Source organism: Balaenoptera physalus (assembly GCF_965194825.1).
Source record: "Balaenoptera physalus genome assembly, chromosome: 19".
NCBI classification, from domain to species: Eukaryota; Metazoa; Chordata; class Mammalia; order Artiodactyla; family Balaenopteridae; genus Balaenoptera; species Balaenoptera physalus.
In genome coordinates this window covers 4,044,153-4,061,297 of record NC_138900.1, presented here as the reverse complement: position 1 = coordinate 4,061,297, position 17,145 = coordinate 4,044,153, and the positions used below count along the sequence as shown (strand labels likewise).

Here is a 17,145-nt window from a genome sequence, read left to right as displayed (position 1 = left end):
CCCCCAGCCCCTCCTCCCCGGGCAGCCGTCCTTCTCCCCGCCCCTCGTCTCCTTAAAATACCCGGGATCCCTATGGCAACAGGCGCCGGCAACAGGTGCGGGTGTTATTTACGGGTCAAGCCCGAAATAGCCGGCGATGGTGAAGGGGGTGGGCGGATGGGGGCGAGGCTGGGAGTGAGCGGAGCTGCCGAGCCGGCGGGCGGAGCGAGCAGTGGCGTGCAGAACCGACGGTTCGGAGGCATCGCGGAGCTGGGGTTGGCGCCGCGCAGAGGCAGGAGAGCGAGAGGGGTCCCTACCCAGGAGACGGGGGTGGGAGGCCTGAGGGAGGCGCCTGGCCTGGAGCTGAGCCTGGAGCCGTCCCGACCGGGCCGGCCCTGGGAGCCCGGGGGAGGGGCAGCCGAGTGATCCCAAAGGGACAACGAGTCCCTTCCGGGTCCCAGTTGTCCTTTGAACCGCGTGCGGGGACCTGGTCCCCATTTCCTGAGCCGCAGTGCGGACCACAGCCCCTTCATCTGAGCCCCAGCAGGGACCCCAGGTCCCCCTCCTGAGCCTTGGGGGTGCCCCTCAGCCCCTTTCTCTCAGCCCCTAGGGCAGACCTTCTCTGGTCTGTTCTCTGAATGGCCAGGGAGACCCCCCCCACGCCCCTCTTCCTGAATTCCAGCAGGTCCCCAGCCTCCTGTCTCTGAACCCCAGCCAGGACTCTGCTGGTCCCCCCTGTGAAAGTTGGGGGAATCCTACTGCCTCTCTGAGACTCTGAAGTAATTCTGACCTCCCCTTCTGAACTCCCTGCACCCCAGTTTTTCCTCTTCTGAACCCCAGAGGGGACCCAACTTCTCCTTCCCCAGACTCTGAGCCCAAAGAAGCCAGGAAGCATCTCCTCTCAAACACAGAGAGGACCTCAGCTCCCCTTCCTGTGTACCCCAAACTCTGAGCCCTAGTGGGAAGCTCGGATTCCCACCCCCCGCCCCCGCAAGGAAACACAGCTTCCCCTTGGTGATTCCCTCCAGTGGGGACCCCAGAGCAGCCCCTCAGAGCTTCAGCTGACACTCAGTTCTCCTGCTTCTGGAGCTCTCAGGCCCCCCTCCTGGGTACCCAGGCTCTAGCCGTGAGGCTGGGGGCACCTAGCTTTATCTCTAGTCTCATCTTCTTTGCTGAGCTTCTGTGGGTACCCCAGGCTCTTCTCTGAACCTCAGAGGGTTCCCAGCAGAGGATCTAGGTCCCAGAAGTGACCTCGACTTCCTCATTTGAGGTTCCAGGGAGGATTCAGATCTTCCCATTTCACAGACCAGTGGAAACTGAGCCCCTCACCCGCTTCAAGACCCCAGGCGCTTCCCTCCCCACTCCCAGCCCTCAGGAGCCCGCCTCAGCTCTGCCTCCTTTGCACCTGGGCCCTATCGCCCGCGACGAGGATGATGATGTGGCCCAACTTCTTCATGCACGAGGAGGACCGCCGGCTGGGGGCCGTGGGCCGGCGGCGAGCTCACGGGGCGCGCAAGGCCACCATGACCCCTGAGCACGAGGGGAAGATCAAGCTGGCGCTGCTGCTGACCTCCGTGGGTGCCACGCTGGCAGTGCTGGCCGTGGGCACCGAGTTCTGGGTGGAACTCAACACCTACAGGGACAACGGCAGTGCCGTCTGTGATGCCGCCCACCTGGGGCTCTGGAAGATGTGCACCAAGCGACTGTGGCAGGCGGACGTGCCCGCGGGCAGGGACACCTGCGGCCCAGCGGAGCTGCCCGGAGGTGAGCGGCCGCCGCCCCCGCGCACGGCTTGTATCCCGTGTCTGAGGAACCCGTGCCTGAGCCCCGAGGAGAGAGAGGTTGCACCCTCAGAATGCGCCCCTACCCACATCAACCTGTGCTCTGGGGACAGCCTCTGCCCCAGGCACAAACTGTGCAGAGAGGGAGTCTGTACCCCCAAACTAGCCTGCACCCCCAGGCCAGTCTGTAGCTCTAGACCAGCCTCTGCCCCCAGAGCAGCCTGTTCCCCCAAACTTGTCTGTCCTAGACCAGCCTGTGCCTCCAGAGCAGCCGGTGCCCTTGTCCTATGACCTCCAGAGCTCCTATGCTCCCAGCACAGCTTGTGATCCCAGACATTTCTGTGTCCCCAGAGCAGCCTGTACCCCCAGCAAGCCCGTGTTCCTAGAGAAGCCTTGTGCCTCTGCACACAGGCTGTGCCCCCGAACCCAGCCGATGACTCCAGACACAGCTGGTGCCCTCAGACAGCCTGTGTCTCCCAGAAACGCTCGCGCCCCTGAGGCAGCCTGCACCCTTAGAGGAAGACTCTGGGTTCCTGGTGTCAGCTTGCTCTTCCCACCCTGGAGACAGCCTGCACCCCCATCCTGTGGGCCCTGGGGAGAAAGACCACCTTGATGCCCACCCCAAAGTACAGTCTATGCTGTTCCCTCCTACGGGTTCCACCAAACAGCTCTCAGCAAACACCTCCCAACATCCCAGGGCAGACCTTGTGCTTCCTGGAAAATCTTCTTCGTTTCCTACCCATTCCACCTCAAATTCCCCGACTGGACACTCCAGCCCTTCTCATTTTCTCTTCCAGGCACCTCGACACCCCTCACTTCCCTACAGAGTGGCTGTTTCACCCCTACCCATGCCAGAGAGCTATCCCATACCTCTCACTCTCCCAGACAGGCCATGCCATGCCCTAAACTTATACCAGAGGGACATCCTGTACCCCTAGGGAATGGGAATGGGATCTCACTTCGCCTCTACTGACCCAAGGAAACTATCTGACACCCCTCAGAGCCCATTTAGGATGTCGCATGCTTGATCACCCGTATGGCATCTACAACACTCTTTCCTCTCCAAAGGATGTCCTATAATCTCAGTACCCCTCAAAGAAGATCTCCTATCCCTCTGGGCTCCAGATGGGATTTCCTTCCTCCTTCACTTTTCCAGATGTGATCTCTTACATCCCTAGGGTCCAAATTAGGATGTTGCAAGCCCTTGATAGCAAAGTGGGATGCCAAGCACCCTTGTTATCTGAGGTACCACCCACTCAGCGTGCAGACGGGCTAATTCTCACCCCTCAGAGCCTCAAGCAGGAAGTTCCCAAATTTTTGAGAAATAGGATGCTCTGGTAATAAAAAATGTTAGGTGCTAATGTAGTGCCCAGCTCTGTTCTAAGTATTTCACTTGCATGAACTCATCAATCCTCATAGCAACCCTATTATCATCCCCAAAATGAGGAGCGAGAAATATAAATGTCTCAGTCTATGCACCCAGGCTAGTCATATGGGGTTTGAACCCTGGTCATCTCTGTTCTTTCTTTTTTTTTTTTTTAATTTAAAAAAATTTTTAAAAATGTATTGGAGTATAGTTGATTTACAATGTTGTGTTAGTTTCTGCTGTACAGCAAAGTGAATCAGTTATACATATACATATATCCACTCTTTTTTTAGATTCTTTTCCCATATAGGCCATTACAGAGTATTGAGTAGAGGTCCCTGTGCTATACAGTAGGTTCTTATTAGTTATTTATCTTATATATAGTAGTGTGTATATCCCAGTTTATCCCTACCCCCCTTATCCCCTGGTTACCATAAGTTTGTTTTCTACATCTGTGACTCTACTTCTGTTTTGTAAATAAGTTCATTTGTACCCTTTTTTTAGATTCCACATATAAGTTATCATATGATATTTGTCTTTCTGTGTTTGACTTATTTCACTCAGTATGACAGTCTCTAGGTCCATCCATGTTGCTGCAGATGGCATTATTTTGTTCTGTTTTATGGCTGAGTAATATTCCATTGTATATATGTACCATATCTTCTTTATCCATTCCTCTATTGACAGACATTTAGGTTGCTTCCATGTCCTGACGATTGTAAACAGTGCTGCAACGAACATTGGGGTGCATGTATCTTTTTGAATTATGGTTTTCTCTGGATATATGCCCAGGAGTGGGATTACTGGGTCATGTGGGAGCTCTATTTTTAGTTTTTTAAGGAACCTCCATACTGTTCTCCGTAGTGGCTGTACCAATTTACATTCCCACCAGCAGTGTAGGAGGGTTCCTGGTCATCTCTGTTCTTAACAACGACACTATATTGCATCTCACTAGTCCATAAATATGTCCCAAAGGTCCTCACTGCACTGGGGGGGCTGTCCTGCCCCACCTAACTGCATAATATGGGGTCCCTCACATCCCTTGATGTCTCCCTAATGGTCAGAAAGAGCTTTAGTCTCCTTAAAGGACCATCACCATCATCCCACAATCCTGACCCTTCAGAGGACATCTCACAAATTTCAAGATTTCAGAAATATCCCACACATCCCATGGCCCATCAAAGGACATCCCAAAGGGGGGTGACCCATATCCTACTCTCTTCCAAATGGGATATGCCATATCCTCTGGGGTCAGAGACAAGATGCCCTAAATCATTAGTAGCCAAAATGGGATGCCAGACACCCCATACTCTCTCAGAAAGATGTACCACACCTTCTTATTCTCTAGTTGAGACTTCCCATTTCCCTTGTAGAGGAAGACCGCTTTCCCCCCACCGACTTGTGACAGGTTGCATCCTCAGCGTTTGCTCTGCTGCACGAAGCATCCTTTACTCTTTGCTGCTGCAGGATAAGGACTCACATTTCCCACTGCTCCTGCCAGGACATCTCATGCCCTTTTCTTTCCTTGAGAGTACCAGGTGGAGTGTCCCGCACCACCTCACCTGACTCTGGAGTTTATCTCTTGTCCCTCAGCATCCCCCTTCAATTCGGAAAGTTCCTTTCCACTTCCCCAGACCACCTGACCTGTCTCCTATTTCTTATACCCCTCTTATTCTCGACCTCTCTCCTCCCTTTCCCTCTGTTCTCTCCTCAGTTTCCCCATCTGTGGAATGAGAAAGTTGGAGTAGGTGAATTCTGTGGGAAGTTCTGGCTTTAAAATGCAATTTAGAAAGCGCCTTTTTTTAGTGTGGCATTTCTTGAACTTCAAGTACACAAATTTGGATGAATCATACTTTTCAGTTTATGCCACAAAATCATTACCAGCCTTTGCAAGATCCTTCTTGTGCTTTATTTTACATTCTTATTCTTTTTTTTCATTCTTTCCTAACTCATCTCTTTAATGCATTTGATATGCATCCATGAATATGTATTTTAACTTAGAAAATATAGTAGTTTTTTATATATGTATGTATTTTAATTTCCATAAATGATATCGTGCTATAGATTTTTTCCTATTTTTGATTTTTTTGCTCAACACTGTTTCTCAAATCTCTCTGTGCTGCTTTCTGTTAGTCTAGTTCGTGGCTACTGTGTGCTGCAGAGACTTGCCCAGGAAGCATCCATCACATTTACTTGTCTATTCCAATAGAGATGGGCACCTAGGTTGATTCCAACTCCCTGTTTATTTATTTATTTATTTTTGGCTGCGCCGCGTGGCATTCGGGATCTTAGTTCCCGGACCGGGGATCGAGCCCAAGCCCACTGCAGTGGAAGCGCAGAGTCCTAACCACTAGACCACCAGGGAAGTGCCCCCAACTCCCTATTATTATAAACAGTGTTGCAATGAACATCATGCAACCCATATATGTTCCTGCACGTGGTTTTTTTCTGAATGTATACCCAGAAGTGAAACTGTTGGGTTATAGGGATAAACATACTTCACTTCATAAAGTATGTCAGAGTGCTTTCCAAAAAGACTAGTACCCATTTACACCCCCAGCTGTTTCCTCTTATCCTTCCAATGCTTGATATTATCCTTTTAATATTTGCCAATCTAACTGATCTAAAGTGCCATCTCCCTGCTGATTTAAGTTGCATTTCTGTGATCCCTGGTGAGGTGGAGAATCTCTTCATGTACTTGTGAGTAATCCACGCTTCCTCTTCTATGAATTGACTATTCATATCCTTTGCCCATTTTTCAATTGGGTTATCTCTCTTTTCTTGCTGATCTGCAAAAGTTCTTTGTGTAGTCTAGACGCGAATCCTTTCTGAGATAAGAATCTCTTCTGAGTCTGTTAGCCTTCTGCCTGGATCTTGGGGTGCTTTGTTGAATAAAGTGATTATCCATTTCTAATCTCACTGGACCCTAAACAAACTCATATGACAGAGCCAGGAAAGAGACTATTAACTCACTTTATACAGGAAGAATTAGAAGCTCAGAGAGGTCAATAGCCCACTCAAGGCCGCAGATCTGGACCTCAAAGTTCTGGATTGGAATCCCAGCTCCTGTGATAGCGGATGGTTTTACTTCTCTGAGCATGATTTCTCTCAGTCTATCAGGGATGCTAATTTCATATTTCTAGGTTATTGTGAGCTATGTTAAATGTCCAGCCCTGAGCTTACACTAGGGACCTCCATGTCATTACCTCTCTTTTTCTCTCTCCTGCTGCCACAGAAGCAAACTGCACTTATTTTAAATTCTTCACCACGGGAGAGGATGCTCACATCTTCCAGAGAACCACAAAGAAAGGTAAGAACGTTTCGCCCGGTGGAGGGGATATGCTGATCATGCTGAAGGATTTCTTTTCTTTCTTTTTCTTTTTTGTAAATTGAAGTATAGTTGATTTCTAATATTGTGTTCGTTTCAGGTATACAGCAAAGTGATTCAGTTATTTTTTTCAGATTATATTCCATTATGGTTTATTAAAAGGTATTGATTATAATTCCCTGTGCTATACAGTAAGTCCTTGTTGCTTATCTATTTTATGCATAGTAGTTTGTATCCGTTAATCCCAGAGGGGTTCTTGAGAGCATTGTCTTCTTCTCTGCTTTGCCACAGAATGGGCACAAGCTCCTAAATCCTGGGGAGGTCTCATCTTTGGAGACAGGTGGTTCTCCAGAGCCCTGTGTCCAACATTCCTGCCTCAGCTCTGCTTTTGCCGCATGCCGTGTCACTCTGGGCAAGTCCCAGCCCCTCTCTGTGGATAGTACGTTAGCATCTCACAAGTGTGCATCTCCCACATGCTAAACACAGCGCTGGGTGTTTCATTTATAAGAGTTCCAGTGCTTGCCATGACCCTGCAGGGCAGGGGCTTTATCTTAATCTTCCAGATGAGAAAACACAAGTCCATAAATGGTTTAATTTATTTTCCCAGGAAGTGGCAGAGGCAGAGGCAGGATTCGAGCCCAAATAATTCCAACTCTAAAGCAGTGCTCTTCAATAAAATATTCCATGAGAGTGGAAATGTTCTGTATCTGCACTGACCGATAGGGTAGCCACTGGCCACATGTGGTCGGTGCAACTAAGACACTGAGTTTTAAATTTTGTTCAATTTAAATCCATTTAAAATGAAAAGACCCTCCATGGCTAGTGTCTACCATACTGGACAATAAAACTTTTAAGACTTTACCCTTTCTACTCTAACCACAGTCTCTCCATCACCCCAGTATGTCAATATCCCCACCAGTAAAGGAATTGCGGTCAGTATGTCAATATCCCCACTAGTGAAAGAATTGTGGTATGTCATGAACCTTATCTGGTCTTTGTAAGGATTTAATGAAATGATGCAGCTAAGACATGCAGTATGGTGCCTGGCACATAGTAGGTCCTCCATAAACAGTGGAGGACTCTTTATGGAGGACCTACTTACCCTCTCCACTCCTGTCTTTTTTATCTTGGTGCTAAGTGAGCTTGGGCAAATCGCTGTGCTCCCCTAGGATAGCAAAATAATCACAGGGCACACGTATGGAACAAGTGCTGTGTGCCAGGTGGTGCACTGGCTGCATTACATATGTGATTTCTAATCCTCACAGCAGTCAAGTAGAGATTTTGATCTTCATTTTCCAGAGGAGGAAACTGGGCTTCAGAGAGGTTCAGTGACTTTACCAGAATCTTCCAGCTAGAAAGTAGCTGGGGAGAGTTCTGACTTGGATCATTCCACTGTAACGTACCACCTTCTCTGTTGTCTCCCACACACCCCACTGCCTCAGTTTCCTCACCGGTAAACAAATGGTGACCAGATCATAAGTAATACTTGGTAGTTCCCATCTCCTTTTAATCCTGGCTCTGTCCTTTCTTTGCTCTGTGACCTTAAGCAATTAACTGACCCTTTCTGAGTCTTAGTTCTTCCTTCAACAGTATAAGTAAAACATTGGACTGGATGATCTTTTACTTGAAAATTCTTCTCTAGTCCTGGATCTCCTGGGTCCCTCTGTGGGAGTTCTCTCTACTCCCTACATCCTGTATTCTCTACTTCCCCTTCCCCTCCTCACAGAGGTAAATCTGGCAGCTGCGGTGATAGCAGTGCTAGGCCTGGCAGTCATGGCCCTGGGGTGCCTCTGTATCATCATGGTGCTCAGCAAAGGTGCAGAGTTCCTGCTCCGTGTTGGAGCCATCTGCTTTGGCCTCTCAGGTGAGGGTTCAGAGCCTGCAGACTGAGGACATTGCATGCTGGGAGGTCGGGTCTCCAAACACCATTGCATGTTGGGAGGTCAGGTCTCCAAGCACTGTTGCATGATGGGAAGTTGGGTTTCCAAGCACTGTTGCATGCTGGGAGGTCGAGGGAGGTCTCCAAGCCCCGTTGTAGGCTGGGAGGTTGGGTCTCTAAGCCCTGTTGTGTGCTGGGAATTGGCAGAAGCTCAAAGGCTATAGAAGTCTCAAAGATGGGAGAGTTCTAAGTTCTGTTGTTGACTGGGAATTGGAGAGTCTCCAAAGACTTATTTAGATTGGAATCTAGGGTCCCCAAGCACTGTTGCAAGCTGGGACGTTGAGGGAGGTCCCCATGCACTGTTGTATGCTGTCAGGTTGAGGAAGGTCTCTAAGCACCATTGCATGCTGGGAAGCGCAAGGGCTATAGTAGGCTCAAATATGAGGATGGTCCAAGCGCTGTTGTTGGCTGGGAATTGAAGGTTCTCCAAACACTCTCTTAGATTTGGACCTGGAGTCTGCAAGAACTGTTGCATTTTTGGAGTTGGGGGTCCAAAAATATTCTGCATCTTGTGAAATGTAGCCCTCATTGGATCAAATGTTTTCTAAGGTGGATAGATAAGTCATTAACTATATAAGCTTCATTTATTTATCTTTCGTGTGTCTACTGAGCACCTACTATGTTCCAGGCACTGAGCTAAGGGCTGGAGATATAAGATTAATAAGGCAGACAGTGTGTCTGCCCTCATAGAGCCTAGATTCTGACAGAGATAGACAGTAACTGACAATTACACATATAATAATCCAACTATAATTGTGATGAGAGTTATGATAAAGCATATAAGGGGTACACACTGGGGTAGGGGGGCTTGTCAGAGAAACTTCCTGAGAAAGTGATATTTAAGCTGATAATCGAAGGAGAAACAGAAATTATCCAGTCAGAATATGGAGTTGACAGTAGTGGTGGCAATGTTGGTGATGTTTGTTGTGGTGGAGGTGATGATGGTGATGATGGTGATGCCCTTGATGTGGTAATAGTGGTGATGGGATAGCACATATGTAGTCTGTAAAAGACTTGGCAAGTTTAAAAGAAGATGAGTGAACAGAATGAAGATCAGAGCATAGAGCGGGGCAAAGTTTGCGCAAAGGTACATGGTAACCTTAGTTAACAAATGAAGTAGAGGCTTGGTGCAAGATGAGTCAAGGGAGGGAATTCCCTGGTGGTGCAGTGGTTAGGACTCTGCGCTTTCACTGCAGAGGACATGGGTTCAATGCAGAGGGCATGGGTTCAATCCCTGGCTGGGGAACTGAGATCCTACAAGCTCCGCGCGGCCAAAACAAAAACAAAAATAAAGGAGACAGGGAGATATGAGTGTTCAAGAGCACACTCGAATAGAAATGATTAGTAATCACATTCTTATTATTGTTTTGTGCCTTAGAGAGCTTCCTAAATAAAGGGGGAAATTCAGTCATTCCCTGTCTTTCATTTATTCATTAGAAAGGTGTCTGCCCTTAACGAGATTATCATCTGGTTAGGGACAGAGAAATGATACAAATCATCCCACAGTTACAAACTGCAGTTAAGTGCTATGAAGGAAAAGTAGAGTTCTGTGAGAATGCATAATGAGGGCACTTCATTTAAAGCAGAGTTAGAGAAGGCCTCTCTGAGGAGATGACGCTTAAAACATCAAAGTATGGGTAACCAAAGTAGAAAGAGTTCGGTGAATTTCGAGTCCTGAAAGAAAGCCAGTGAGGCTGGAGCATGGAGCATGACGAGGATACTGGTTTAAAAGACAAACCAGGGCTTCCCTGGTGGTGCAGTGGTTGAGAATCTGCCTGCCAATGCAGGGGACATGGGTTCGAGCCCTGGTCCGGGAAGATCCCACATGCCGCAGAGCAACTGGGCCCGTGAGCCACAACTACTGAACCTGCGCGTCTGGAGCCTGTGCTCCGCAACAAGAGAGGCCGCGATAGTGAGAGGCCCGCGCACCGCGATGAAGAGTGGCCCCCACTCGCCGCAACTAGAGAAAGCCCTCGCACAGAAACGAAGACCCAACACAGCCAAAAATAAATAAATAAATAAATAATTTAAAAGACAAACCAGGAAATCAACAGGGAATCAAAAGATTTGGGTTGGAGTCCCAAATTCCAACCCAGGGAGGAGATAGAAATTAGGCAAATCAATAATACTCATATAAATTAATATATGTTAACAATTACCACTTGTGGTAAATGCTATAAATGAAAAGTAAAGAGTCTAATGAAAATGTATAACAGGGAGACCCAACAGAGACTTGACTGGTGGTGGTCAGGGAAGCCTTCTCAGAAGAAGTGTAATTCAAGTAAGGATGTAGAGAATGAGGATGTGTACAGCGGGCTCAGGGAGGGGTAAGCAGACAGTTATTCCAAGCAGCACGAAGGTCTCCAGGCTTGAACAAATTGGGTGCATTTAAAGTCCTGAATGGGACTTCCCTGGTGCTCTGGTGGTTAGGACGCCATGCTTCCGCTGCAGGAGGCTCGGGTTCGATCCCTGGTCTGGGGCACTAAGATCCCGCATGCCACGTGGTACAGCCAAAAAATAAAAATAAAATAAAACAAAAATAAAGTCCTGAAAAAAGTCCTACTCCATACTGCTGTAGGATGGGAAGGGCAGCCTGAGAGGAGGCTGAAGAAACAGGCAGGGGCCAGGTCACGTGGGCCCTTCTAGGTCATTCGAGGGAAGTCAGGTTCGATCAGGGAGAAGGTAAAGTGATGTGCCTAAGAGAAGAGTCTTGGAGTAGACCTGGCTGGGCTCAAACCCACGTGCCCCTTTTCTAGGCTTCGATTTTCCCATCTGTAAAGTGGGGATAATAATAATAATACCCATTCATAAGGTCTAGTGGAAGAGGTGAGATGTGGGAGCATTTGGTTAGATTCTTGTTGCAAAGCTAGTGTGTCAAGGCCAGAGCTCCACAAACTACAGCCCGCGGTCAAATCCTACCTGCCTCTTGTGTTGGAGTTAGTGACATTTTAAAACCATAAATCATATTGTGGTTCCTACCTAGATCGAAAGCCACGGATGAATTTCTGCCACTAGAATAACGTGGCTCCGAGGTCTTACGTGGCCTGGCTCCTGGCTACGTGAGACTTCACCTCTTACCGTTTGTTCTCTCTGTTCTGTCCATGTTAACCTCTTCGCTGTTCTCGGACCCTCCAAGTTCATTCCCTCCCCAGAGCGTTTTGCACTGCTGTCGCCTCAGCCTGGAATGCTCTTCCGCCAGCGCTTCCCATGTCTCATTTCTGCAGATCATTTCAGTCGCTGATCATACGTCACCTCCTCAGAAAGACCATTGTTGGCCACCTTGTCTAAAGTAGACCTCTTCCCTGCTGTGTCCCTACCTTGCCTTATTTTTCTTCGTAGAATTGATCACCTCCTGGAATTATGCATTTATGTATGCCTTTGTTTGCTAGGGCTGCCATAACAAAGTACCACAGACTGCGTGCCTTACACACCAGAAATGTATTTTCTCACAGTTCTGGGGGCTGGAAGTCCGAGATCAACATGTCATCAGCAGGTTCGGTTCCTCCTGAGGCCAGTCTCCTTGGCGTGTAGAGGGCTGTCTTCTCCCAGTGTCGTCACACGGTCCTTCCCCATGCTTGCCTGTGTCCTCATCTCTTCTTATAAGGGCACCAGACATACTGGGTCAGGGCCCACCCTCATGACCTCATTTTAAGTGAATTACCTCTTTAAAGGCCCTAGCTCCAAATATAGTCAGTTCCAAGGCACTGGGGATCAGGACCCCAATGTGTGAACTTTTGGGGGTATGCAGTTCAACCCACATCGATACATTTACCTGATTTTTGTCCATCTCCCCTTTTGGGGTGAATTTCCAGGAGGACAGCCCCTTCATTAGTTTTTTTTTTTTTTTTTTCTGGGCTGTGCTGTGTGACATGCAGGATCTTAGTTCCCCGATCAGGGATCGAACCCATGCCCCCTGCATTGGGAGCACGGAGTCTTAACCACTGGACCGCCAGGGAAGTCCCTAGTTTTGTTCTTGTATTTTATATATATTTTATAATGAGAGTTCAATTAAGATCTGTTGACTGAATGAGAGAACGCATGAATTAGCAGTGGAATGAAGGGGACTCCATGGTGTCTCTCCCTCGTCCAGATGCTTTTCCACCTCCAGTGCCCTGATGCTGACCTGCATGAGGTCAAGAAGGGATCACAAAGGGACCACTGAGCCACGTTACGCAGACTCCAGGCTGTATTCTCCAGGCCCCTGACTTAAAACCATGGGGGAGGGCTTCCCCAGTGGCACAGTGGTTAAGAATCCGCCTGCCAATGCAGGGGACACAGGTTCGATCCCTGGTCCGGGAAGATCCCACATGCCTCAGAGCAACGAAGCCTGTGCGCCACAACTACTGAGCCTGCAAGCCACAACTACTGAAGCCCGGGTGCCACAACTACTGAAGCCCTCACGCCTAGAGCCCGTGCTCCGCGACAAGAGAAGCCACCGCAATGAGAAGCCCGCGCACCGCAACGCAGAGTAGCCCCCGCTCGCCGCAACTAGAGAAAGCCCGCGCGCAACAACGAAGACCCAACGCAGCCAAAAATAAAAAATAAATAAAATAAAATAAATTAATTTTTTAAAAAAAGTTAAAAAAAAAAACAAAAACAAAACCGTGGGGGAACTGGGAGTGTAGGGAGGAAGGAAGGTCAGAGATCAAGGTTGAAGTCAGACTCCGGGGTCTGAGAGGGGAGGCAGCCAGGATGCATGAACCACGCGTGAGCATCGGAGGGTCCTACGTGATCTTACTCCGCCCACCTCTGTGCGTCCACTGCCCTCCACCCTCCCCTCCCCCATCCTCTTTGCTCCGCTGCACTGACTTTTCTTTCTTTCCCTCTAACACACTCTACTCCACCCTACCACAAAGCCTTTGCACCAGCCGTTCCTTCTGCCCAGAATAGCCATCGCTGTTTTGTGCGTGGCTGGCTTCTTTTCGTCCATTTGGGTCTCAGCTCCAGTGGCTTTTCTGATGACACCATGTAAAGTCCCAGCCCCACCCCTGGATGTCACGGCCCTTCCCATCACTCTGTTTTTATCTCCTTCCTAGCAGTGCATCACTGTCTGAAATTATCCTGTCTTCTCATGTGTTTACTTTGGCAGTTACAACCTGGTCGCCCGCAGGCCAGCGACGGCCCATAAATGTGCTTTGTTTGGCGGGCAGTGTCTAAAGATTTCTCTGAGCCAATATTTAAAGGTTGGGTGAATTCCCGTAAAAATCATAATCATTTTAAAAAAATGCTAGCTGTTCTTGAAAAATCAGAAGATCTGGTCTACTGAGTCGCCGTTTCTGATGGGCTGCAGTTGGCTGAAGCCGGGTTTGGGCTACGCTTTGCCATTGCCCCCACTGCACCTGCCTGCTCACTTGTTTGTACTTTCTCATTGTCTCCTGGAGACTTTTGAGTTTTGCAAGCCTTGGTTTATTTGTTTACCATTTGTCTCCTCCAAGTAGAACATAGGTTCTGTCAGGTTAGGGTTCTTTTGTCTGTCTTGTTCCTTTTTTTTTCTTTAATCAAATTGCATTACTTGACTGATTTTCTTTTCATTTTGTAATCCACCATCACTCTTTTTTCTTTTCAACTTTATTGGGATATGATGGCCAAGTATAAATTGTGTGTGTATATATATATATATATATATATATACACACACATATATACATATACACACAATTGTATATAAGGTATACAACTTGCAGGATCTCAGTTCCCTGACCAGGGATTGAACCTGGGCCATGGCAGTGAACGTGCTGAGTCTGAATCACTAGACCGCTAGGGAAGTCCCCTACAACTTGATGTTTTGATATATTTTGATATACATCATGAGGTGATCACCACAATCAAACAAATTAACACGTTCATCACCTCATATAGTAAATTTTTTTTTGTAGTGAGAACATTTAAGACCTACTCTCTTAGCAAATTTTATGTATAGAGTATTATTAACTATAGTCACCATGCTGTACATTAGATCGCCAGAATTTATTCCTCTTCAGACTGGAAGTTTGTGCCCTTTGACCAGCATCTCCCCATTTTCCCCTCCACTCAGTCCCTGGCAGCCACCGTTCTGCTGTCTGCTTCTACGGTTTCAACTTAGATTCCATCATCACTCTTTACTGAAGTCTTAATGGACTCTTAATTTGATTTTTGTGATTCTTGATTCCTTGGTTTGCTTTGTGCTTTTTTTAAGTGGTGAAAGACACGTTCACATAAAACTTACCATCTGAACCATTTGTAAGTGTCCACTTCTGTGGCATTAAGTCCATTCACGTGGTTGTGCAGCTATCACCACCATCCATCTCCAGAACTTTTGCATCTTCCCCAATTAAAACTCCGTCCCCATTAAACACCAACTCCCCATTCCTCCTCCCCACCCCCGCACCCAACTTTTCTACTCTCTGTCTCTATGAATTTGTGTCTTGTTCTTTCTTTCTCTCCAGCTTCTAAAATTGTGCCTGCTATAGAGTAGGTGCTTAATAAGCAGTTGTTGACGGGGTGAGAGTGAAACTGCAGAAATGCATCTCACGGGGCTACGAGGAGCTCCGGTTCTTTATGTCTCAGCACAGAAAGGATTCAGTGAGAGGCCAAGTGATAGATAAGAAGTGATTTATTAGAATAAGATGCTTGTGCGCCTTACAAGCGGGTGAGCTAGAGGGTGCCACACCGAGAACTTAGTGGGCTACAGTTTTATAATCACAGGAAAAATGGGGAGGGGGAGAAGACCACCTTCTTCCTCATTCTTGAGTAGACATCAAGCTTCCATCATCAGCTCCTCCTCCAAGTCAGGCGGGAGAGTTTTCTTGTCCCTACATGGTCAAACTGGGACTGTCATGGCACAATGGAAATGAGCAAAAAGGTGGTAACATATACTAAAATATGATGAATCGTCTCAGCTTTCAGCATAATGTCAACTTTTGCTTATGTTTTTGTTTTTAATGTGCGCCGAGGAGCGTTAGGAATCATTAACTTCCTGAGCTCTCTGGGCAGGATGTGGGTCTTATTCAACCATTGTTTCATTGTCTGGGGGCATGTCTCAGGCTTCTGTTGCATGGTTTTGTGGTTAAGCGAACCTGCTTTCTTGAGTGACCATTAACTTACAGGGGTCTCCCATGCTTTTTTTTCTTTACTTACAGCCCCCTAGTGGGATTAACTATGTAATCACCTACTTTGTCCCTTTACTCTGTTCCTATCACTAGGGGGTCCCGCAGGTTTCTTGTCTGAGTAAGCATGTGATGGGGTATATTGGGGGAGAGGCTCAGACCTCCGTTGGGGACCCCAGGGGCCTGAGGGCCACATCTGTTCTCCTCTCCCCACAGGCCTGCTGCTTCTGGTCAGCCTGGAGGTGTTCCGCCACTCCGTGCAAGCCTTGCTGCAGAGAGTTAGCCCTGAGCCTCCCCCGTCCCCGGCCCTGACCTATGAATACTCCTGGTCTCTGGGCTGTGGCTTGGGGGCCGGCCTGGTCCTGATCCTGGGGAGTGGCTTCTTTCTCCTGCTCACCCTGCCTCCCTGGCCCTGGGGCTCCCTCTGTCCCAAGTGGGGGCACAGGGCCACCTAGGGCCACCGTTGTGCTTTCTCTAAGCAACTCCCAAACCCTTCTCCTTTCTCCATCGTGCCCCTCAGAATCTTTTGCCCCATGTCCTAGAGAAACTGTGTTCTCCCTGCCCTGGGGGCCCATGCTGTTTGCACAGAACTGCCCCTCATGCCCTCATCTTTTTTCTCTGTAAATATGTTTTTCTCGGGGGCTGAATTTGGGTTGCTTAGGAGTGGGACGGGGAGAGGATTTTTGCAAACGAGGGTCCCCAGGGAAGGCTGGTGGGGACCTGATGGGGTAACTAGGGAGTGGGGGGGTGAGGTCAGGGGGTCTTGGGAGGGAGCTGGAGCTATTTGTTCCACAGATTTGGATGTATTCGCTTGTGGGGGAGACTTCCTCCAGGGAAACAGGGGAAGGGGGGAGGAGAGAATCTCTGGGTCTGACCTCACTGTGGTCTGATTTGGGATTAAAGGTTTGGAAATTTAACAACTTTGATTTGGAGTCCGTTCTGATGTGATTAGTGCACTCCAGGGTAGAGAAAAGGGGTCACTTGTGCTCTCCAGAAACCCACTACATGCTACTTGTCAGCCCCAAAGTCACATGTCGGTGAACCCATAGAGAGTGACAGAAAACTCAACAGTTTGGAACACAAACACTGTTATGGGTTGAAGGGGTCCCTCCTGAAAGTATATGTTGGGGATCCTCACCACCAGGACCTCAGAATTGACCTCATTTGCAGATAGGGTCTTTGCAGATGTGACCAAGTGAAAATGAGGTCATTAGGGTGGGCCCTAATCCAATAGGACTGGTGTCCTTATATGGAGAGCTTAGGACACTGATACACGCAGAGGGAAGAAGAGGTGGAGAGACACAGGGAGAAGATGACCATCTACAAGCCAAGGAGAGGTGCCTAGAACAGATTCTCCCTTGCAGCCCCCAGAAGGAACCAGCCCTGCAGACACCGTGATCTTGGACTTCCAGCCTCCAGAACCGTGAGACAGTGCATTTCTGTTGTTTAAGTCCCCCAGTCTGTGGTACTTTGTTAGGGCAGCCCTAGCAAGCTGATACACCTGTTAGTCCCTGGAAGTGGGGTTCTGCTGTAACAAATACCTAAAAATGCAGAAGTGGCTTTGGAATTAGGGAATGGGTAGAAGCTGGAGGTGTTTGGAGGTGCATGCTAGAAACAGGCCATGATTGCCTTGGACGAGACTGTTGGTAGGGATACGGAAGCGAAAG

At 48.3% G+C, this 17,145-nt stretch overlaps 1 protein-coding gene across 1 annotated transcript; it reads left to right on the top strand.

Annotated features, from left to right (window-relative positions):
- The first annotated feature begins 150 nt into the window (after nucleotides 1-150).
- Nucleotides 151-16,404, top strand: CACNG6 (calcium voltage-gated channel auxiliary subunit gamma 6). Its single transcript, XM_082436747.1, has 4 exons — nucleotides 151-1,743; nucleotides 6,362-6,436; nucleotides 8,181-8,318; nucleotides 15,695-16,404. The coding sequence occupies exons 1-4, from the start codon at nucleotides 1,410-1,412 to the stop codon at nucleotides 15,931-15,933; spliced, it is 786 nt and encodes a 261-aa protein (XP_082292873.1). The 5' UTR covers nucleotides 151-1,409; the 3' UTR covers nucleotides 15,934-16,404.
- The last annotated feature ends 741 nt before the right edge of the window (nucleotides 16,405-17,145 follow it).